The sequence below is a fragment of the Chlorocebus sabaeus genome, chromosome 15, assembly GCF_047675955.1.
Source record: "Chlorocebus sabaeus isolate Y175 chromosome 15, mChlSab1.0.hap1, whole genome shotgun sequence".
Taxonomy (NCBI): domain Eukaryota; kingdom Metazoa; phylum Chordata; class Mammalia; order Primates; family Cercopithecidae; genus Chlorocebus; species Chlorocebus sabaeus.
The window spans coordinates 90,215,899-90,240,052 of NC_132918.1; the positions used below are offsets into that span (position 1 = coordinate 90,215,899).

Below are 24,154 nucleotides of genomic sequence, written 5' to 3' on the forward strand. Positions count from 1 at the left end.
TTGTGGATCTTCAAACACCCGGGCCTTCCAGATGAACTTCCAGGATGACCATGAGGAACTATGGCAAACCAGTAGGATGGAACCATGTCCCTGGAGGGACAGCAAGACTCAGGGGAAAGATGAAAAGAAACGCGTTGAGAGGATTGAGGAGTGAGCAGAGGCAGAGGGGGTGAGCCCCGGACACTCCTCCAGGTTGATGAGGAATAAACCACAAGGCAGCTCCAAAGGAGAGGTGGGGGCAAGCAGGGGTCTGTGCTATCCTCTGGACTCTGTGTGTTCGTGACCAGCCAACAGTGACGTTAGAATGTGGCCACATGGCCTTCCAGACACCGTGACACACCCTGAGGGGTTCCACAAGCATCAATCCATGATTTCTTTAACAGACTATCCAGCCCCCACAGCCGCCGTCGGAGAGCCAGTCCCAGACTCCCAGCCGGGCCTCGGGAGGGCGGCGCACCCTCCCCAGCGCCACTCGCCACTCGGCACCTGCCGTTCCCGCCTCCTGGTCCCAATTTCCATCCCTCCACACTGAGCAGGCATTTGTCAAAACAAATGCACGGAGTCACTCACCACCTGCTTTTGGCACTCACTAAAGAATACTTTTAGTGAACTTTTTTGAAATAATCCTTGCACAATGGGTAGAAGCATTCCTTAATTCGCCTTTTCTATAAATCATGTTTTGCTTTTTGACATTTAATACTAAATGTTCCTGACAGTAGAAGCCGTTTTTCTACAAAATAACATGTTCCACCCCATAAAAAGGAGGGGAAGAAGTATGACAGCGAGGGAAAGAGAGGAAGGAGATGAGATGGGAGAAGAGCAAACGGCAGTTCCAGGATTTCACTGTGAAATGAGGGTGGGCGGTCACAGTCCACATAGTCACCAAGCCGACCAGTTGGGGGCTGTGAGGACTTCTTTGCCAAATTCCTCGATTTGTCCTTCCATCCCCGGACCTATGACCTCCAAAGAACACTGCAGTTTTACCATGAATAACACCCAAACGGGGGCACCGAGCCAGATTCCTGCTTCTGTCACGCAGGCAGGAAAGTGGCCTGGGCTGCCAGGCTCGTCCCCATCCCCCACACCCCACCCTTGTGCGCAGCCTCCTCTAGGGGCCCGCCTCTCTTGAAACTGGCACTGAGCCCCAGTTCTGACTGCCCCCCCTACCTCCCTCCTGGTTCTCTGGGTTGGGGACACAGCTGGAGCCCAAGGAGGAGAGCCATGATCCCCAGACAGCCCTGGCGGGCTCAAACCCTCCAACTCCAGGGCAGGATCAGCTGCTGTATTAGTCTGTTCTCACACTGCTATAAAGAACTACCCAAGACTTGGTGATTTATAAGGAAAAGAGGTTTGATGGACTCACAGTTCTGCATGGCTGGGGAGGCCTCAGGAAACGCACAATCATGGCGGAGGGGACACATGGCAGAAGGTGCAGCAGGACGGAGAGAGAGAAGGAGGAAGCACTACACACTTTCAAACAGCAAACGTCCTGAGAGCTCACTGACTCTCTCGAGAAGAGCAGGGAGGAAGTCCCGCCCCCACGATCCAATCACCTCCCAACAGGCCCTTCCTCTGACAGGTAGGGATTAGAATTTCCGGTGAGATTTGGGTGGGCACACAGCCAAACCTTATCAGCCGCTTTCCAAGGCTGCCTGCTCTCCTGGGTTTCACAAAGCCCCTCGTCCAGTGCTCCCTGAGATTGGTACACACACATCCAGAGGGGTGCAAAAGGGAGTCCTGCAGGCACACGGACCAACCACTTCAATACTTATGGGCTTATATCGTGGTGCAAAGTACTAAGAAAAACGCTTTAGAACTTGGATTTCAACAGATACTACCTCAGGAGGAGCTAAGGAGAAAAGAAGAAGGAAAAGGAGTTGATATGGTTTGGCTGTGTCCCCACCCGAATCTCATCTTGAATTCCCACGTGTTGTGGGAGGGACCTGGCGGCAGGTCTTTCCCATGCAGTTCCTGTGATAGTGAATACGTCTCATGAGATCTGATGGTTCTGTAAGGAGGAGTTTCCCTGCACAACAACACCACCACAAAAGACGGGAGTTTCCCCTCTTTTTTTGCCTGCTGCCATCCATGTAAGATGTGACTCGCTCCTCATCTCCCACTATGATTGTGAGACTTCCCCAGCCACGAGGAACTGTAAGTCATTAAAATGCCCTTTTTCCTTGGCCAGGCGCAGTGGCTCACACCTGTAATCCCAGCACTTTGGGAGGCCAAGGCGGATGGATCACCTGAGGTCAGGAGTCTGAGACCAGCCTGGCCAACATGGTGAAATGCCATCTCTACTAAGAAAATACAAAAATTAGCTGAGCATGGTGGCAGGCACCTGTAATCCCAGCTACTCGGGAGGCTGAGGCAGGAGAATCGCTTGAACTCGGAGGAAGGAGATTGCAGTGAGCCAAGATCACACCACTGTACTCCAGCCTGGGGGACAGAGTGAGACTCCGCCTCTAAAAACAAACCCCTTTTCCTGTATAAATTACCCAGTCTTGGGTATGTCTTTATCAGCAGTGTGAAAATGGACTAATACAGGAGTCAAATTAAAATATGTTAAGTAGGTAATACTGCAGACAGCTCTAGGACACTGGGAAAATGCACGAAGGAAACATGCAGACAGAATTTTAGATGCACTGCTCACATCCGATGCCTCCTTCTGTGGGTGAGACACTGTGTTTAAAAGGCCAAACGCGGCACCAGCAGCCAGGAGGAGTTCAACACGCTGATTTCCCCGCCTGACGTCAGAACCCACTCACCTAATTCGCCTAATGTCTCATCTAAAGCCTCTCACTAAATCCCTTCCTGTAACCTCAAAAGGCTACACCCACCAGGCAATGCTAAGGATCCGGCACTTCTCTAAGCAGCACCACACTGTATAAAACAGGCATACGGCTCACATCAGAGGCATATGGCCCACATCAGCACATGACGGGCACATGGCTCACACCAGGCGCATGGCAGCACCATACTGTATAAAACAGGCATATACGGCCCACATCAGCACACGATGGGCACATGGTTCACACCAGGCACATGGCAGCACCATACCGTATAAAACAGGCATATACGGCCCACATCAGCACACGACGGGCACACGGCTCACACCAGGCGCGTGGCACATGACAGGCACACTGGCACCTGCTCTTCATGGGATCACAAAGAAAGGAAATGTGTCAGGTAGCAATGGAGACAGACATGAGCTCATCTCATCCTCGCCATCACCGTGCCCCGTGGAAAGGAGGCCGCTGTGGCCAGAGAGGGGAAGGCCCCTGCCCAAGGTGACTCGGTCGATGGCCAAAGCCCAGATTTCAGCCCAGGTCTCGCTGATTCCAGAATATACTCAACCTTTCAGGAACCAGGGTTGCCCTCGCTTCACTTGTCCTATCTGACTCCTTCATTAAGGGGCACAGCTCCCACTGAGCCTGCTCACTACAAACCCAAGTGCTGTCAAAAGAGGTAAACGTGTGGTCTCTAGCCCTCTTGATGCCACATACTTCAAGTCCACGCATAAATAAACTCCAGTGGAGAAAACCTCAACATCCCAACCTAGTAACGGCCCTTTCCTGATGGATCCAGAACCCTCCACCGCTCACCACCGCCACAGCCTCCCCGGGCCCAGCACCATCCTCTCTCCCCCGGGCCAGGGTGATGGCCCCTCAGTCTACTCTCCACACGGAGGCCAGACCCTCCTCCTCTGAGCCAGTCCAAGCTGGAATCCTCACTCCGATGCAGGCTGGGAGCTGCCCTCCTCCTGCTAGCTCTGGCACGGGTGCCCACTGCGCTCGCCCAGGCCACTGCGCTGAGCCTCTGACACAGCAGCCCCTCGCGCCTGCCACCCGATGCTCCCTGCCAGGGCTGCCCAGCCAGCTCCTTCCTTCCTTCAGGTCTTCACTCAATGCCACCTTACAGTGACAGCTTCCCTGCCCATCCAATTAAAAACTGCAACTGGCCGGGCGCGGCGGCTCACGCCTGTAATCCCAGCACTTTGGGAGGCGGAGGCAGATGAATCACCTGAGGTCGGGAGTTCGAGACTAGCCTGACCAACATGGAGAAACCCCGTCTCTAATAAAAAATACAAAAATAAGCTGGGCGTGGTGGCACATGCCTGTAATTCCAGCTACTTGGGAGCCTGAGGCAGGAGAATCACTTGAACCCGGGAGGCAGAGGTTGCAGTGAGCAGAGATCACGTCACTGCACTCCAGTCTGGGCAACAAGAGTGCAACTCCGTCTCAAAACACAAACTGCAACCACCCCCATCCTCTTCTCCTGCCGACACACGGTATAATGTACTCACCTGCTAACTTACTATATGATTTATTCATCTGCTTTTCGTGGAACAAAGAAATGAAAAGAAACCTAACCCTTTATGAACCCCTACTTCAGTGCCTCCCAGGCAGCGAACTAGACATTTTTAAGAGCTCATTTAGTCCTCTTCCTGCCAGGATGTAAGTGCTACAAGGCAGGGACTTTTCACCTGTTCTGTCTCTTCTGTTCATTGATACACCCAAGTTCCCAGGACAGCACCCGGCACATAGTAGATGCCCAGGCTGAATGATGGCTTCAGAGAGCAGCAGTACTGGATGGGATTACATGGATCTTAAAAATGCTCATCTCAGGCCGGGCGCGGTGGCTCACGCCTGAAATCCCAGCACTTTGGGAGGCCAAGGCGGGTGGATCACGATGTCAGGAGATCGAGACCATCCTGGCTAACACGGTGAAACCCTGTCTCTACTAAAAATGCAAAAAATTAGCTAGGCATGTGTGGCAGGTGCCTGTAGTCCCGGCTACTCGGGAGGCTGAGGCAGGAGAATGGCGGGAACCCGGGAGGCGGAGCTTTCAGTGAGCCAAGATCACGCCACTGCACTCCAGCCTGGGTGATAGAGCGAGACTCTGTCTCAAAAAAAAAAAAAATGCTCATCTCAAAGCAGCACTCGTTTGCCTCTGGCTTTTGTGAATGACCCACAAGGGCCAACCTAGGCTTCCCTCTGTCGGCACTGGCCAGATGGCCCTGGGGTCTGAGGACTCCCTCAAGCTACATGAAAGCACAGACCATCTCACTGAGTACAGCCAAGTCACCGTCGCGCCAGACCCCTGCTGCACTGCGGGAAGGTCCCCACCCCCACCGCACCTGCTGGCTCCCCAAGGCTCAGGCCTAGCAGACCACGGTTAGGAAAGCAGAGACCACTTGCCAACTGCAAAACTCAAGTGGGTGACCAATATGGGTAGAGCTAAGCAGTCACCCAATCACTGATGTGACCCCATGTGCTTCTGACAGGAAAGGCGGGGCCCAGCCAGGTGGAAAGGGGCTATCCACAGGTTATGCAGCAGGTCCTAGATGAGCCAGCCCAGAAGCCAGGCCCCGGGTCCTTCTCATACAGCCGTGCACCTGCCTGTGAGGGGAGCGAGGCCAGGACAGATCCCCGTGAAGCTGTGCTGAGTACTGGGTCCAGACTTCAGGGAGGGGCTGCTCCGCCGGCAGCTGGAGGCACCCTCCTCTCTACCCGCCACAGAGACTCTGAACGCCCTCGGAGGGCTGGCCCGGGTGTCTGCACAGCCAGGAAGTCTGAGGTGGCACGAAGGAGCCACTCAGATCTGCTCTCAAATTTTCCCTCCCATCCTATTCCCAAAGTTGCCCCCAAGCCTCTACCTCCTGCCTCAAACGCAGTAGGACCCACACCAATAAAAGGGAGTCTCCGCCAAGTGCTCGGGAGAACGCAGAATGGGAAGGGGAGGAGCCACCTGGAGGGGAGCTCACCAGGGTCCTGCAAAGCAGAAGATGCACGCGCCCCAGGACCCAGCAGCCCCTTCCAGGCATGACCCTGCAGAGCCTCAAGCACAACTGCAGATGCAGATGTGTGCCTGGGTGGTCACCGTAGTGGGGGTGACAAAACAGGAGAACCGCCCAGCCATCTCTCAGAAGGCAAATGAGTAAACGGAGGTCCGCCCACAATAAAATACTACACAGCAATTAAAACGACTGGGCAAGACTTCCACATATCAGCAAAGATAAATCTCACAATCATAATGCTACGAAATCTCATACTCACAATGAAATGACAAATGGATATACGAGAGTGTTTACATAACTGCTGGAAACATACAAAGCAGTAATACATAGATATTTTATGCATACATACACACGTGGTAAAAGAAAACATACAAATTGCACAAAACACACCAACTTCTTGTGACAGTAAATAGAGGGGGTAGGATGGAGAAGAACTAGAGTGAGCTTTAGCCATGTCTATACTATTTTATTTCCTTAAAAAAAGAATCTTAAGCAAATAGAAAAAAATGTTAGCACCCATTTAACTTACACAGTAGAAACAAAAGTATCTGTCACTTTTTTTTTTTTCATTTTTCTGTTTTGGCTTGTTCCAGAACTAAAATTTTTAACATCTAAAAAATAAATTATATCATGAGAGGCGGAAAGTGGGGTTGTGCGATATAAATTAGCAGGAAAAACTCTTCATAATGAAGAGGCAGGAGAGTGGCGGCTGAGGAGCAGCCTGACAGACCAGACCTTCACATGTTAATCTGTGGGAACAGGACCACATAGCACTGGGAAGTGTTTCTTGTGAAGAATGAAGGAAGGTTCCTGGGAACAATTTAAAAGAAGAAAAAAAACCACACATACACACACACACACAGAGGCGAGAGAGATTCACTGTGGTGTTATTTATTGTGTGAAAAACCAGAAACTCACAGCTCGGGTTACAAAAGAAATATGACCATAACTTATGCTACAGTGATAGGAACAATAAGCTGGAGGCAGGGCAGCGAGATGGGAGGCGTTGATGGCATACGCCACCACAGGTGGGTCCCCTATTCAGTGCAGTGAGTAGAGAACACATTCCCCTGCTCGATCCAAACTAGGCCCCGAGAGACAAGGGCTCAAGGGAACATGGGAAAATGAAGACGGTTTGTTGAATGAGATTTACAGCTTTCCGCTGCCTGGAGAAGAAAGTCACAAAGGGCTCTCCGTGGGGTCCAGGCACCGCACCCCAGCTGCCCGCTTTTCTCCAAGCACTTTCTCCTGCCCTTTTCTCAGACCCTCCCTCTCCGCAGGGCCCAAGGAAGGCTGTCCTAAGCTGACTCCTCTCCTGGGCCAGTGAGATTTCCCTCTCATATTTCCAGGCTGGAACAAATCCCCCAAAGACTCCCACAAATCAGGTCCAGATGCCGCACATGTCACAGGAAAAGGCTCAGAAGTCAACAGCTCCAGAAATCAGGGGCTAAACTGCAAGACCACATTTCACTTCCCAAGGCCGCTGCTTAAGACACAGCCTACAGAGCCTTAAGTAAAGGAAACGTTTTCATTTTGCATTTGCCTTAAAATGTCTCCCAACTCTCTGAGAGCCACATCGGTTCTAAAAACTTCAACTGTTCACATTTCTTTTTTTTTTGAGAAGGAGTTCTTGTCTCCCAGGCTGGAGTGCAGTGATGTGATCTCGGCTCACCGCAACCTCTGCCTCCTGCGTTCAGGCAGTTCTCCTGCCTCAGCCTCTCAAGTAGCTGGGATTACAGGTGCGCACCACCACGCCTGGCTAATTTTTGTATTTTTAGTAGAGATGGGGTTTCACTATATTGGTCAGGCTGGTCTGGAACTCCTGACCTCAGGTGATCCACCGGCCTCAGCCTCCCAAAGTTCTAGGATTACAGGCATGAACCATGCGCCCGGCCTGTTCACATTTCTGATCAAAGCAAAAGCCACTCGATGAGCCCAAAGAAGAGACCAGTAAGCAGGGCCAGCCTACCTGGCGGTTTACATCCTCCGCAAATGCTGCTCGGCAAATTCAACTATGTAGCCAATGGCTCTTCCCTGAAGCGAGTTTTAAAGGGTAACGCCAGAGGGAAACAGTGCTCTCAGACAAATCAGGGGGTGCCCGATGCCCAGCTCTGCGCCAGGGAGCACCCCCGCCAGGGTGGTGAGATTTCCCTCATATTTCCAGGCTGGAACAAATCCCCCAAAGACTCCCATAAATCAGGCCCCAGGGGGCCATCAGGGCTCGGAGACTTTGGCCATGGCGCAGACATCAGCAATGACCGCCCGGGCCTCGCAGGTTCTCCAGGGCCTCAGCCCCAGGGCCTGGGACCAAAGCCCCACCCTGCACTGACCACAGGTTACACCTGCCCTGAAACTGGGGTCAGCAGCAGAAACAACACGCCCCCCACGCCCGCAACCACAGGACGCGGCTCAGAGCCCGACGAGGTGATTTCCAAAGTGCCATCTGCTCCTGGGAAGCTGGAAGCTTGTTCCTTTTCCACTGTGAGGAAACTGGGGGCCACATGGCGTCGCACGGAGCCCTCTGCAGGCTCAGTCACCCTCACTCTTGCTCAGCACGTCCACGGGGCATAATTAAGTCTGTAGCTTGTGGGATCTCTGTGCCAAACCTGCTCTTTTGTTTCCCAAGGCGAACCGAGCATCTCGAACCTGGGCATCCAGGGAGCACGGCCCGGATTCTGGGGCCGCCACCTGCGCCAGGCTGGGACCTGACACAGCGTGAGCAGGTGAGCCACTGAGCAGGACCATGAGGCGGCATGCTAACGCTGGGCACCGCCACCAAGGGCGGGACACAGACCAGACCTGCAGGGCCTTCACGGGGCCAGGGCAGTGCCCAAGGGCCCGCCCAGCACGCGTCAAACACAAACCGGTGCGCTATGCACATTCAGTCACTCAACGCCGCCCCCACACCAGTGTTTTGGGGCAGGTGATATGACTGGGCCCCTGCTGCAGACAAGAAGCGGTTCAGAGAATGTAAACAACTACCCCCCACCTCCCAGAAAGATGAGGCAGAGCCAGAATCTAAAGCGGCCCATCTGTAGCCAACACCATACTCATCCAAGAGACGCACACACATTCCCACACCAGCTGCGCAGGAAGGAGAAAGAAGTCAGACTCGGACCCTAACCCCAGCCGCCCCAGGCTGGGAAATTCACCAGCACTGCGGACACAGCGGGGATCACAGCAGCATCAGAAAGACCCATGAGGCCATGGGTTTGCAGCGGGAATGCAGTCCCTCAGCAAGGAGCTTGAGTCGGGCTAAACCAGCAGAACAGGCGGTTTCCGAGTACCATGCTCGCCCAACAGGGAGCCGCTGCCCGGGCCTGGAGATCCCTGTGACAGTCAAGGCAGGACTGGAGCTGCAGGAGCGCAAGACCAGGCGGGAGACAGCGGCGGGGTTCCCCATCCCACACGGCTCGCACCCACAGGCTCAGCCCCGGGCAGGGCCGAATCGGCTGGGGACTCAGCTCCGAGTGAGATGAGCAGAGCCAGGCGACGGGATGGAGGGAGCCATGACTATGGGCCTGCAGCTGAGGAGGCCGCCAAGCTTCCTTCCGGTGGGCGTGGAGCAAAGGCTTTCATTGTCCACAAAACACAGGTGACTGCAGGGAGTCACAAGTGGGTGAGATCCAAAAACTGACAGGCTAGGAACCAAAACAGAAGACAAAACAGCGCACAGAGCAAGCACAGCGTGGAACTGGCCTCCGAACACAAGGGAAGGCAGGCAGGGAGACCGCCGGCGCGGGGAACCAAGAGGGCACAGGAGAGCTGCTCCCAGTCTCCCTTGTCCACTGAGCAGCTGTGTGGCCCTGAGCAAGTTGCTTGGCCTCTCTGGGCCCCAGTTTTCTCATGGATAACATGAATAGACTCAACTCCAGGACCAGAGACTGGACTCCCTCCAACCCAGACCTCTTCTGCAGCTAAATGAGGGAGGTGGGGCTCCAACATCGCAGCCTGTAAATCAGTCCTCCCAGAAAGAGGCTTGCTGCTGTTCTACGGGCAGCTCCTGGAGGAGGGAGGGAAGGTCCACCCAGGCAGCCCTACGATTCCCCTGTTCTGTGCCACCCGGCTGACCAGGGGAAGAGGTCAGCCAGCAGCAGGCACGGGGCACCGTGGAAACCCTTCTGGTGGGGCCCCATTTCTCACAAAGCATTCCTGGCTCTGGAGAGACAAGAATGAACCGCCAAAATCAACAGGCATCGGGCAGAGCGCTGAAGAATCGGCAAGCCGGACTCCGGTCAGGGCTCCGAGCATGCTCCTCTCTGCAGCCTCTTCCTGGGGGGGCTCGCTGCCCCTCACCAGCCTGACTGCTCCAAGGTTAAAAGAGGGAGGAAAAGCAGGATCCAGCATGGCACCTGACACCTGGGGGCCCCTGCGATGGTGGCAACTGCGGCTCACTGATGGTGATGATAAACCTGAGACAGCTCTGGGCATTCCGCGCCCCTCACCCTCATGCTCCGCAGGTCTGAGGTGCGCCCCACACAGGGCAGGGCCCAAGAAACGAACCAGTACCTCCCAGAGGACAGAAGGAAAGTCAGCACGGAAGCCTCGCCCAGGGATTATCCCAGAAAGAGCAGAAGAGCAGCCTCCTCACGCCCCACAGCCTCTCACCTGCACACTCAAGACAGGCTCTGGAAAGGGCATGAGGTCTATGAGCCCCTAGCACTGTTTACACATACCAGAAGAGAACAGACTGTTACTCAGAGCCGGAGCGTCCCCAGCCCTCCTATGGATGAGAAACTGAGGCAAAGACACCAGAAGGCTTTGCCAACGGAAGCTAGGGTCAGGGGAAGACCCAGAACTCAGGATCAGTAACATCTGGGCAGGACTCTGTCCACCGCGCTCCAGCTGAAGTGAGCACCCAGTGGCAGGTGCAGGCTGGAGAGCTTGCCTAGGGCACTGCCCGCCAGCCGGGGCTCGAGGCAGACCAAGCAACCTCCCCAAGGCTCTCAGGTGAAGGAGACAAGTGAAGGCCCTCGGACCTCCCAAGGGCCAGCACCAGCATTTCTTCATGGTAATGCAAGGGGGTCAGTTCCAAAACCCAAAACACCGCTGATGTTTCATAGCTAGTCTCAGGCCGGATGACTTTCTGCAGGAGAACCCACGACAAGAGGGACCAGGAAGCTTTCTTTACAAGCTTGAGGCCTCTGTAGGCAGCCAAGGACGCCAGGTCCTGTATGTCTGAGCAGCATGTGCACAGGACATCTGACGGGCATTGGTGCCCAGCCATCCCACCCCGGCCTTCCATGGCTGCACTCACACCCCACTGCCCACCGTGCTGGCATCCAGCTCCTCCAGTGTGCGAGCCTATGCAGTCTTACCCACGCCAGGCCCTGCACAGCACTATGTCCTGGAGAATGAAATAAGACACAGCCCTCATCCCCCAGCAGCTGGCAGAAGGGCCAGTGTCAGCTTGGCAGGAGCCAGGGGAAAGGGGCTCACCAGGGTGGAGGTGAGAGGTGGTCCCCACATAACTAGCACCATCTGAGCTTCGTTATGAAGGGCAAGTTAATCAGATGAAGACAGGAGGAATGGGTGATCTGGGGTAGAAGCCCCTGAGCAAAGTCCCAGAGATGGGAAGTGGCTGGGGTACACCACAACCCCAGGCAGTCCAGCCAGGTGGATCACCATGGCAGCCAGGTACTTCCTGGCTGGGCCGGCACAGGCCCCCTAGCTCCCTCTGTGGCTCCCGCTCAGGAGTCCTGGCTGCCGCTGACTCTGCCAACCCAGAGAGCCACACACTCACCCAGCCAGGCCGCCCCACCCCAGCTGCTCCCCTCTGCCCCATCTTCTGGTCATGACTCTCCTGCCAGAGACAGAGGACAGAGCCAGTCTGTGGCTCCAGCTGCCTGAGTTCCCTCATCTCTAAGGTGGGCAGGTCACATCCTACCCATGTATCCTGGATGGTTCCTCCAAGCTCCCTGCCCCCAGCCAGCCTCTCCATCCTCACAAAGCAGCCCCGGCACACCCAGAGCCCTCAGCCCTGTATCTTCCTACCGTCTAGAGAGCCGGTGGCCAAGGGCACCCTAAGCAAAGCCTGCACTATGCCTGATCTTGGGCAGGTTTTTCAGACAAATCCACCTGCCGAGCCTATGAAGCCCCTGCAGAACCCCACCCAGACCAGGACTCAGGGAGCCTGCCCACTTGAGCGGTCACACAGAGCTCACATCCTGGGCTGCTGTGCTGTGATGCTCTGGCAAAAGCAGGGCCACCTCACAGCCTTCAGTGAGGTAAGAGCCACAGAGGGTGAGGCCAGAGACCCCACTCGGGGGGCAGCGTGGCGGCCAGGCAGAGGAGCGGCTCTGGGAGTACGTGGGGCTATATGAATCCATGAGCGTCTCCACAGATGCCCGGCCTTTTTAAGTCATTTACAGCTTACACTTGGCTGATGCCCAAAAATGACTATAAACAATTAGTGCGTGCAATCAGACCAAGAAAACAAATCCAAAATCATTAAGAGAGAAACAAAACATCAAAATTTGATCAAAAATTGTGTAATTGTGCACCGTTTACTGTAAACAAATTTGAATTGGAACCTTTGAGAAACTAAGGAACGTTCACAGAGGCGACTGTCATCTACACAAGACTACAAAGGCTTCGTCACCTTGACAAGCAGCAGCCCCCACTCCGGGGCACAGGCCGGCTCGCATTGCAGAGCCTCTGCCCAGGGCCAGGCAGGGCTAGGGCCTGTGAGGAAGGGATGTGATGAAGATGAACCTCTTCCTTCCAGCAGGAAAGAGAAAGTGCAGATACCCCTGAACATCAAATAAGGCTAAGGTGTCCCATGCTTCAGAGAGAGTCAAACGATATACTGCCAAGAGGTGGGGGCGGGAGGGGTGTCAGAGAAGAAAAAAACACAGTAGTTTGGAGAATTGAAGACTTGCAAGAACACAGGGACACCGGACATAAACCTGGGCAGAAAGCTGTTTTGCAAGCTAGCTGCACTGCCCTCCAACTGAATCAATGGTATCATACTTACCTGGCAGGGGAGATACCAGCACGGTGAATAAACAGGTATGTGCTTTCTAGAGTGATGACAGCAGGGTGTCACCTCCCAACACACCTATTCTGGTACCATTATTAGCAGCCACCGTTGACCAAGCACCTGCCATGTGCCAGGCCGCGAGCTGTCTCATTTCATCTGTTATCTAAGCAGCACACCTGTGCTATCCCAAGGCCAGAACTGAGCAGGGCAGCAGGGGCCAGCCTCTGGGAGACTAGTCCCACCAGCAGAGGATGGCTTAATCAGGGCTGCTTAGCAGTCATCGCCCTAACAAATAAAACAAATGGCTTTAATTTAAAACACATCAACTTAACAGCAGGCTTTCTGCCAGCTGATGAGGCCTAGCTCCACTGCTCAGAACAGGCAAGTAGTTAGAGTTGCCTCTTGGGGTCAGAGCCCTGAAGTCAAGGTCCCTGTTGCCTGCGGGTAAGGCGTGGCACATGATGTTGCCCTGGTCATCTTGACTTGTCCTCCACAACTCACAGGACGGTGTGAGTGGCCCCAGGGCGAAAGACAAGAGCCCTGGACGGGAAGGGTGTGAGGAAGGCAGCAGGGAGGCCTTCGGGCCCTGCCAGGCGGCCCTTCCAGCAGGCAGGCAGTGGGGCTCCTCCTCCCAGGGAGAGGTCTCCCGCCCCAGGAACAGGCCTGGGAAGCCCTCATCTCATCGCGAGGACAGTCGCGTGGGATAGGCCTGCAAGGTGGCATCCGAGTCCCTCCCTCGATTAAGGACGCCGGGCTCCAGGCCAGCGCCAGGGACAGACCCAGCACCAGGGCGCCCCCCGGAGTCGGCCTCTGGCAGCCTCGGGTCTTTGCCAAACTCGCCACCGGCGCCAGGATACCGAGGGGCCGCCCCCAGCACGCAGCTCCCGCAGACCCGTTTCCCACACCGGCTGCCGGGTGTGCCGGGGACCAGGCGGACTGGAAGGGATGCGGCTGGGCCCCGGGGAGGACCCGGCAGGTGCGAGGGGCCTGCCCGTGCATCGTCCCTGCGACCGGGCGGCGGATCGGATCGCCCGTCCCAGCGGCTCGGCCCCGCCTTGTCCAAAGGGCTCATCAAAGCCGGTTTACCAGCAGCCCAGGAAGGAAATGACCGCCCGCCACAGCCCTGCGGACTGCCTTTCATTTCAGGGCTTTCGAAACAACAAGGGAGGGCGGAGCTCCAGGAGGAAAAAAATACAGCCCGCGGGAGCCTCCAGCTTCGGGCCACAGCCGCGCGCACCTCGCAGACCGGGGGTCGGAAGCACAGACGCGATACAGCGGCGCCCCCAAGCGGCCGCGCGGGGCACTGCACTCGACACGTGCGTCGGCCCCGACCGGGGAGAGACGGCGCCGCGGAGGAGGGGCCAGTTCCGCCCCACGCCGGACGCCCGCGGCCCTCGGGTCTGCGGGTCTGTGGGGTGTCGCGCCGACCGCAGCCGCGGAGGGTCTCCAGCGCACATCGCGGAGCACAGGACAAAACCTGTGCCTGCACCGCAGCCCCCATCCAGCTCCCGCAACACGGGCCCCGCTGGGCAGCCTCGGGCACAGGGCAGCTGGAAAGCCAGCCCCGGACACTGAGCGGATTCTGCCTCCTGGAGGCCGGACTGCATCCTCCCCTCCCGAGCGAGACAGAGCCAGGGGGACACAGGGAGGCGAAGCCCCTGGGATAGGTGAAGACGACAGGCCCTCCCACCTCCACTGTGGGTATTAGGGTGGGCTGCCTCTCAACCCACCCTTCCGGAAAAGACCAGGCTGCTGCTGACACCTCCCTCGAACAGCAGAGGGCCGGGCTGTTACTAAAGGCAGCTCGGTGTGGCACTAGTCACTACCCCTTTCTGACGCAGGGTATCAGCTGGGGGAGGGACACTGAGCCCAGAGCTGCCTTCCAGTTCCGATGTTCGGTGAACCTGCAATGCTCCCTGAAGCAGAGAGGGAAGTTGCACTCCCAGCAAGCGCAGTTTTGGTTCAGATTGAATGGATTTATCTGGGGTGTCATCAGCAGGCGGATGACAGATTGTGAGCTGGGTTACAGCCCAGCCCTCATCCCCACACCCACAGCCCCTTGGCACAGCAGCTAGCGTGGTCCTGAAGTGCCTCCTGCTGCTCTGGGAGCTCCGTAAGCCACCTGCTCTCAGCCTCAGGGATTCCACACCTCTTTCCCCAACTTCAGCCATGCTCAAGTGAGGCGTCTGCACTTGTATACATTCTAAAGGCCTGAACAGGCCGGGCGCGGTGGCTTATGCCTGTAATCCCAGCATTTTGGGAGGCTAAGGCAGGCGGATCACTTGAGGTCAAGGGTTCGAGCCCAGCCTGGCCAACATGGTGAAACCCTGTCTCTACTAAAAATACAAGAATTAAGCCGGGCATGGTGGCGCACAGCTGTGTAATCCCAGCTACTCGGGAGACTGAGGCAGGAGAATCGCTTGAACCCTGGACATGGAGGTTGCAGTGAGCTAAGATCACACCACTGCACTCCGGCCTGGGGGAAAGAGCAAGATTCCATCTCAAAAAGAAAAGAAAAAGAAAATTAAAGAAAAGAGGGGAGGGGAGGGGAGGAGAGTAAATGTGGTACTATGACAGAGCAAGACTCCATCACTAAATAAAGTACTGAACAAATGTTGCTACTATTATTCTCCCAATCAAGACTTCATACTAGGAAACATCCCCTTGCTGATTTTAGGCGCATCAGTGTACACGTCAGAAATTTCCAAACCACGTTCTCAGAATATGCACGTTTCTAGCCATGTTGTAACACCTCACAGGGTAAGGAGCGGAAAGTCAAGGTAACTGGTTTTTTATTTTTTAAATAAAATGCATTTTGGTAAATATATTTTAAAAATACCAAATACATGTATGTAGTTGTCCTTAGCAACATGTAATCATCTCATCATTTGTCATTAGGGAAATGCAGACCAAAACTAAAATGAGATACCACTTCACACCCATTAGAATAGCCGTAATCGAAAAGATGGATGATTCCAAGTGCTGGTGAGGATGTGGAGAAACCAGAACCCCCATACACCGCTGGTGGGAATGTAAAATAGTACAGCGACTGAGTTTGGCAGTTCCTCAAAAGGTTAAACAGAGTTAACCATTCCACTCCTAGGTTATGCCCCGGTGATGTGAAAACATATGTCCACACAAAAACTTTTTTTTTTTTTGACACAGAGTCTCACTCTGTCACCCAGGCTGGGGTGCAGTGGCCAGATCTCGGCTCACTACAAGCTCCACCTCCCGGGTTCTCGCCATTCTCCTGCCTCAGCCTCCCGAGTAGCTGGGACTACAGGCGCCACCACCTCGCCCGGCTAGTTTTTTGTACTTTTAGTAGAGACGGGGTTTCACCGTGTTAGCCAGGGTGGTCTCAGTCTCCTGACCTCGTGATCCGCCCGCCTCCGCCTCCCAAAGTGCTGGGATTACAGGCATCGGTCACCACGCCCGGCCAACAAAAGCTTCTAAGTAAATGTTCACAGCAGCATTATTCATAACAGCCTCAAAGTGGCAAGAACCCAAATGTTCATCAACTGATGAATGGATGATGTCGCATAATGATCCATACGATGGAATAGTATCCAACCATAAAAAAGGTGAAGTATTAATGCAATGCTACAACGTGAACCCTAAAAACACTAGGCTAAGTAAAAGAAGCCGGACACAAAAGACCACATATTAATGAGTCCATTTGTAGTAAATATTCAGAATAGACACATTTATAGAGACAGCAAGCTGATTTGTAGTCTCTAAGGACGGGGGAGACAGGAGGATGGAGAGTGACGCTAACGGATACAGGGTTTGTGAGGTGACAAGTGTTCTAGAATCAGTGGTCATAGTTGTACAACCTTGAGAATATACTAAAAACCACTGGATTGTATATGTTAAATGAGTGAGCTTTATGATACATGAATTACATTTCAATCTTTATTGCAAAAAAAGGTAATTATGTATCTTTTTAAAATATGGCCTATAGGAACAAGGAACAGTCAGCAAGTCATGAGGAATGACGGATGCCCAAAGCTGGAACAGTTAATCCGTGCACTGAGGCCCCAGCAGATTTTATAAATCCCCATCTATCAGTATATTTCATCTATATCATCACCCCAAGGCTTTGCCTTATAATTTCAACACATACTTGTGGGCTTCTCCAGAGTTTATTGTATTTGATACAATACTATACAAAGTTATTCCCCATAGATCCATGATTATAAAGTTTTCCAGAAGAAACATACATTGGTACACAAACTACTATAGTTGTTTTCATGAGTATATTACAATTTAAAAGAAAGCCACTGTTAAAAGCATTTGATAAAATATGCACTGTTCTCTAAACACTGCCATATAAAATGTCAGCCTATCTTTTCAAAGCGCCTCTCCCTTCAGGACATGTACCTTTGATCACCTCTTTTCCAGACCATCATAACTTATTCAAAAGTTTCATTCAGGTGCAAGGTGCCTGCTGCTGTGACAAGCTGGAAAATCCGCTGCATTTCCAGGGTCACCTGTTTGTCATTAGCTTCATCAATGAGACAGCCAGCATCAAGGTCAAGGTCTTCACATCCAGGCTTCTGTCAAGCCCCACCTAGGAGCTAAGGTATTCAACTTTTCCAATTCACTCACAGGTTTGCTCTTGAACTCAAAGAAACTCTGAGAATCCCCTACTGCACTTTAACATTTGTCTGGTCATTCCCAGTCCTTGGCATGTGCTCCTCCTGGAACCCAACAGTCACCTGTAAGTGGCTGCTGAGGTTTAAAGGGTGTCCCCCGAATTCACATACTGGAAATGTGATCCCCAGTGATGCTGCTGGGAGGTGAGGCTTTCATGAGCTGATGAAGTCATTAAGAGGGATTCACGCCAGTCTCCCAGGCCTGGGTTACTTCTCTTAGGAGGGAGGGAGTTCTCACTCACTCACGGCACTGGATGAGTTACCAAGAGTAGCTGTTATAAAGCCAGGTGCCCCTCACGCTGTGCCCCTTCCGCATGCCTCTGCTTCCCTCCCCAGAAGCTGCCACCGTGCTCTGGGACTTCCCAGTCTCCAAAACCTCAAGTTAAATAAATATCTTTCTTTTCTGAATTACCCAGGCTCAGGTATTTTTATGGCGACAGAAAACAGACGAGGATTGTGGGGGATGTGCAGTTTCCTTCTTCCTCCTAATTTGTCACCAGGAAATGGAGCAACCCAGTCTCAGGCTCTGAAAGAGGCTGAGGTTTGAGGGAAAAGGGACAGATCACTGACAACTCTTCTAAGATATCCTGGGTTTCATCACTATAGTTATTAGTCAGTCAACTATACATATTTATTGAGAACACAGATTGTGCCAGAAACAGTGCTGAGACTACAGTGTCCACGGGAGAAAGAGGAAGCACCCCGTCCACTGCCCTGTGCTTCTGTATGGAGGATATGCTCCCCCCGTCCACTGTCCTGTGCATCTGTATGGAGGATATGCTCCCCCGTCCACTGTCCTGTGCTTCTGTATGGAGGATGCTCCCCCGTCCACTGCCCTGTGCTTCTGTATGGAGGATATGCTCCCCCCGTCCACTGTCCTGTGCTTCTGTATGGAGGATATGCTCCCCCCGTCCACTGTCCTGTGCTTCTGTATGGAGGACGCTCCCCCGTCCACTGTCCTGTGCTTCTGTATGGAGGATGCTCCCCCCGTCCACTGTCCTGTGCTTCTGTATGGAGGATGCTCCCCCGTCCACTGCCCTGTGCTTCTGTATGGAGGATATGCTCCCCCCCGTCCACTGTCCTGTGCTTCTGTATGGAGGATGCTCCCCCGTCCACTGTCCTGTGCTTCTGTATGGAGGACGCTCCCCCCGTCCACTGTCCTGTGCTTCTGTATGGAGGATGCTCCCCCGTCCACTGTCCTGTGCTTCTGTATGGAGGATATGCTCCCCCCGTCCACTGTCCTGTGCTTCTGTATGGAGGATGCTCCCCCGTCCACTGTCGTTCTGTATGGAGGACGCTCCCCCCGTCCACTGCCCTGTGCTTCTGTATGGAGGATGCTCCCCCGTCCACTGCTCTGTGCTTCTGTATGGAGGATATGCTCCCCCCGTGCACTGTCCTGTGCTTCTGTATGGAGGACGCTCCCCCCGTCCACTGTCCTGTGCTTCTGTATGGAGGATGCTCCCCCGTCCACTGCCCTGTGCTTCTGTATGGAGGATATGCTCCCCCCGTCCACTGTCCTGTGCTTCTGTATGGAGGACGCTCCCCCCGTCCACTGTTCTGTGCTTCTGTATGGAGGATATGCTCCCCCGTCCACTGTCCCGTGCTTCTGTATGGAGGATGCTCCCCCGTCCACTGCCCTGTGATTCTGTATGGAGGACGCTCCCCCCCTCCACTGTCCTGTGCTTCTGTATGGAGGATGCTCCCCCCGTCCACTGTCCTGTGCTTCTGTATGGAGGATGCTCCCCCGTCCACTGTCCTGTGCTTCTGTATGGAGGATATGCTCCCCCGTCCACTGTCCTGTGCTTCTGTATGGAGGATATGCTCCCCCGTCCACTGTCCTGTGCTTCTGTATGGAGGATGCTCCCCCGTCCACTGTCCTGTGCTTCTGTATGGAGGATATGCTCCCCCCGTCCACTGTCCTGTGCTTCTGTATGGAGGACGCTCCCCCCGTCCACTGTCCTGTGCTTCTGTATGGAGGATGCTCCCCCGTCCACTGCCCTGTGCTTCTGTATGGAGGATATGCTCCCCCCGTCCACTGTCCTGTGCTTCTGTATGGAGGACGCTCCCCCGTCCACTGTCCTGTGCTTCTGTATGGAGGATGCTCCCCCCGTCCACTGCCCTGTGCTTCTGTATGGAGGATATGCTCCCCCCGTCCACTGTCCTGTGCTTCTGTATGGAGGATATGCTCCCCCCGTCCACTGTCCTGTGCTTCTGTATGGAGGACGCTCCCCCCGTCCACTGTCCTGTGCTTCTGTATGGAGGATGCTCCCCCGTCCACTGCCCTGTGCTTCTGTATGGAGGATATGCTCCCCCCGTCCACTGTCCTGTGCTTCTGTATGGAGGATATGCTCCCCCCGTCCACTGCCCTGTGCTTCTGTATGGAGGATATGCTCCCCCGTCCACTGTCCTGTGCTTCTGTATGGAGGATATGCTCCCCCCGTCCACTGTCCTGTGCTTCTGTATGGAGGATATGCTCCCCCGTCCACTGCCCTGTGCTTCTGTATGGAGGACGCTCCCCCCGTCCACTGCCCTGTGCTTCTGTATGGAGGACGCTCCCCCCGTCCACTGCCCTGTGCATCTGTATGGAGGACGCTCCCCCCGTCCACTGCCCTGTGCTTCTGTATGGAGGATATGCTCCCCCCGTCCACTGTCCTGTGCTTCTGTATGGAGGATGCTCCCCCCGTCCACTGCCCTGTGCTTCTGTATGGAGGATATGCTCCCCCGTCCACTGCCCTGTGCTTCTGTATGGAGGATATGCTCCCCCGTCCACTGCCCTATGCTTCTGTATGGAGGATATGCTCCCCCGTCCACTGTCCTGTGCTTCTGTATGGAGGATGCTCCCCCCGTCCACTGCCCTGTGCTTCTGTATGGAGGATATGCTCCCCCGTCCACTGTCCTGTGCTTCTGTATGGAGGACGCTCCCCCGTCCACTGTCCTGTGCTTCTGTATGGAGGATGCTCCCCCCGTCCACTGCCCTGTGCTTCTGTATGGAGGACGCTCCCCCCGTCCACTGTCCTGTGCTTCTGTATGGAGGATGCTCCCCCCGTCCACTGCCCTGTGCTTCTGTATGGAGGATGCTCCCCCCGTCCACTGCCCTGTGCTTCTGTATGGAGGACGCTCCCCCCGTCCACTGTCCTGTGCTTCTGTATGGAGGATGCTCCCCCGTCCACTGTCCTGTGCTTCTGTATGGAGGATGCTCCCCCCGTCCACTGTCCTTCTGTATGGAGGATATGCTCCCCCCGTCCACTGTCCTTCTGTATGGAGGATATGCTCCCCCCGTCCACTGCCCTGTGCTTCTGTGTGGAGGATGCTCTCCTGGACAAACACCCTGGCCTCTTGCTCCCCGCCCCATCCTCCTCCCCTCCTCACACACTAACTCCTCCCTAAGGCAGGAGGAGAGACGGACCTGACCGGTGAGTTTGGGAAGCAAGTCAGCCCCGGCCCCCACCTCTCTTTCTCTTCTCCGGAATCTACCTGTGCAGAACCTGCCCCTCCCTGCAGGGAGGCGAGCAGCTGCCAGAGCTATCCGTGCCTCCAGAAGTCTCTCCAGTTCTTGTGTCCCAGGTTAAGAGGCTGCTTGCCTGCCCTATCACTTCCAACTTAGGCCAGAAATAAGGATGGCATCTATGGGGTTCCCGTAAACCTCAATAGATGAAGGGAGGTAAGGTCTCTGCTTTCTGGAGATTACCTTCCAGGAGTGGGTACAGAGAGACTACAAACAAGTTAACAGGACAGTTACTTGCTCAAACATGCAGAGCACACTCCAACCTGAGACCCGCACACTTGCAGTGGCCTCAGACGGAGTCTCGCCCAGATGGCTGTGGCTCCCTCAGGTCCTTCAGGCTCTGCGCGAATGGCACCTTATCCATGGAGCCTTCCCTGACTACCTACGCACCACGGCTAACAACTCCCCACACTGACAACCACACACTTCCTATCTCCTCAGCCTGCTTTACTCCCCTCTGTAGAATTGATCACAATCTCACTCGCTCTATATTTATTTATTTGTTAAAAATATATCTCCCATACCTTCCCCGCAACCCCAGAACTTCAGCTCCACGAAGGCAGAAACTTGTTCCGTTCCCTGCTGTTCACAAGTACCTAGAACAGTGCCTGGAACGGGACACGCACCCAACAACCCCCGATGAATGAATACATGAAAAAATGAATACATGCTATAAAGGAAACGCACAGCTGGGCGTGTTGGCTCACAACTGCGATGCAACATTTTGGGACGCTAGGGCAGGAGGATCACCGGTTTGAGACCATCCTGGGCAAGAAGGTGAGATCCCAGCTCTACAAAACAATTAAAAAAAAAAAAAAATTGGCCGGGCGCAGTGGCTGATACCTGTAATCCCAGCACTTTGGGAAGCCGAGGCGGGTGGATCACAAAGTCAGGAGTTTGAAACCAGCCTGGCGAAGATGGTGAAATCCCCTCTCTACTAAAAATAAAAAAAAAAAATTAGCCAGGCGTGGTGGTGGGCACCTATAATCCCAGCTACTTGGGAGGCTGAGGTAGGAGTATGGCTTGAACCCGGGAGGCAGAGGTTGCAGTGAGCTGAGATTGTGCCACTGCACTCCAGCCTGGGCAACAAAGTGAGACTCTGTCTCAAAAAAAAAAAAAAAAAAAAAAAAAAAAATTAGCTGTGCATGGTGGCACATGCCTGTAGTCCTAGCTACTCAGGAGGCTGAGGCAGGAGGATCCCCTGAGCCCAGGAGTTTGAGCCCAGGAGTTTGAGGCTACAGTGAACTGTGATCATACCATTGTGCTCTACTCTAGCCTGTGCGGCAGACAGAAAGAAACCCTGTCTCAAAAAAACAAAAAGGCCAAGCACGGTGGCTCACGCTTGTAATCCCAGCACTTTGAGAGGCCAAGGCAGGTGGATCACCTTAGGTTAGGAGTTCATGACCAGCCTGGCCAACATAGTGAAACACCATCTCTACTAAAAATACAAAAATTAGCTGGGCGTAGTGGGAGGCACCTGTGATCCCAGCTACTTGGGAGAGTGAGGCAGGAGAATCGCTTTAACCCAGGAGGCGGAGGTTGCAGCGAGCCAAGATCGAACCCTTGCACTCCAGCCTGGGTGACAGAACAAGACTCCATCTCAAAAAAAAAAAAAAGAAAAAAATGCACAAGGTGATGGGAAAGATGAAGGCTGGCATGAGGGTTGCATTAGAAAAGAGATTCAGGGAAGGTCTTTCTGAACTGTTAACACTGGAGCTGACAGCACAAGGGAAATACTACAAAGAAGTAATATTGTTGTGCTCCGTGGAGGCCACACAAACAGTGGCTGGTGGGCCCCACCGCCGCTGCAGAGAGCTGGCCAGCACGGGCAAAGAGAGGAGACGTGAGAGGCGCCTTTAGGCTTGTTCACTGTGATCACTTTCCCAGAAGTCAGTAGAGTAGAACCGTGTTATGAGACTGGACCTGAAACAATACACACAGCAGCACTGGGCTAAACTGGACTAAATGCAACACAGCAACCCTGATGTGATGGCCCCAGCTCCAGCAGCCATCCGGGACCACGAAGACAGCGCCACTCTCAGGGATGACGAAACAGAGAGCTGGAAGGAGCCAAGGACCCTGGTGACTTCACAAACCCCCCATGCCAGTCCAGGAATGCCTACCTCTGGACTGCATTGAAATGAGACATAAATTCAACCTTGTTTAAGCTACCATTATTTGGGGGTTTCATGGTATGTTCTGTCAAACCTGATCCAGCAGGAAAGGCCCATGGAAGGGATAAATCTTGATCTAAGTTTTACAAATGTCAGACTGCACTTGACAGAATGAAACAACAGATGCTCAGAAGCGGAGCAGGCAAAGCGCCATGAGAAGGAACAGCTTGTCCTAGAACTCAGGAAGCTCAGCCACTGCTTTGGGTCTAGGACGTTGACATGACCTGGGAGGACAGGTAACCAGAAGCCACTGGAGGTTTGGAATGGAACTGATACATTGAGGCAGCATTCTGGCCAGGCATAGTGGCTCACGCCTGTAATCCCAGCACTTTGGGAGGCTGAGGCGGGCGGATCACGAGGTCAAGAGATTGAGACCATCCTGGCCAACATGGTGAAACCCGGTCACTACTAAAAAAATACAGAAATTAGCTGGGTGTGGTGGCAGTGCCTGTAGTCTAGCCACTCAGGAAACTGAGACAGGAGAATTGCTCGAACCTGGGAGGCAGAGGTTGCAGTGGGCCGAGATCATACCACTGCACTCCAGCCTCGCGATAGAGCAAGACTCCATCTCAAAAAATAAATAAATAAATAAATAAAAATTAAAAAGGCAGCATTTTAGCAAGGTGAATGTGGCAGCCTTTCCCAGGTCAGCACAGCCAGAATAGCCCGGATGGAGTCATAGTCAAAGAGCTCCTGAATGCCCATGATGAGCCAGGCATGGCGCTCCCCAGGGAAGGCTACCCAGAGGACAGGATGCCTGAACTGGGTCTGAGACCAGCAGGAGGGCAGCAGGCACTCCTGGATTTCTTACAGCAGTGACTCCCAAGCCCGCCTCTGTAGCTCCATCCAAATACAGATCTCCAGGCCCCACCCCGGAGATTCTGAACCCAAAGGCTGGGGTGGGGCCCAGGATTCTGTATTTTTAAAAGTGTCCCCAGGTGATTCTGATGCATTTAGAAAACAGACTTACTGTATAGGCTAGAAGCAGCTCCTATACTGGTACCTGGAACATAGCAAGTTCCGAAGTTTACTAATTAA

At 54.0% G+C, this 24,154-nt stretch overlaps 1 protein-coding gene across 3 annotated transcripts in view; it reads right to left on the bottom strand.

Annotated features, from left to right (window-relative positions):
* The window catches only part of XXYLT1 (xyloside xylosyltransferase 1), a 197,908-nt gene that overhangs the window by 169,538 nt on the left and 4,216 nt on the right, over positions 1-24,154 (bottom strand). Inside the window, exon 1 of one of the 3 annotated variants that reach the window (XM_073023759.1) lies at positions 12,777-12,858. The exons of 1 other annotated variant lie outside the window; for it this stretch is intronic. Coding sequence is in view for 1 of the 2 variants with exons in the window: in XM_038003086.2 (XP_037859014.1) it covers positions 1,364-1,405 (42 nt within the window). In the remaining variant the exon portion in view is untranslated. Of the gene's footprint in view, positions 1-1,363; positions 1,490-12,776; positions 12,859-24,154 lie in introns of those variants that run through there. One more of the 3 variants, XM_038003086.2, reaches the window with a different exon arrangement.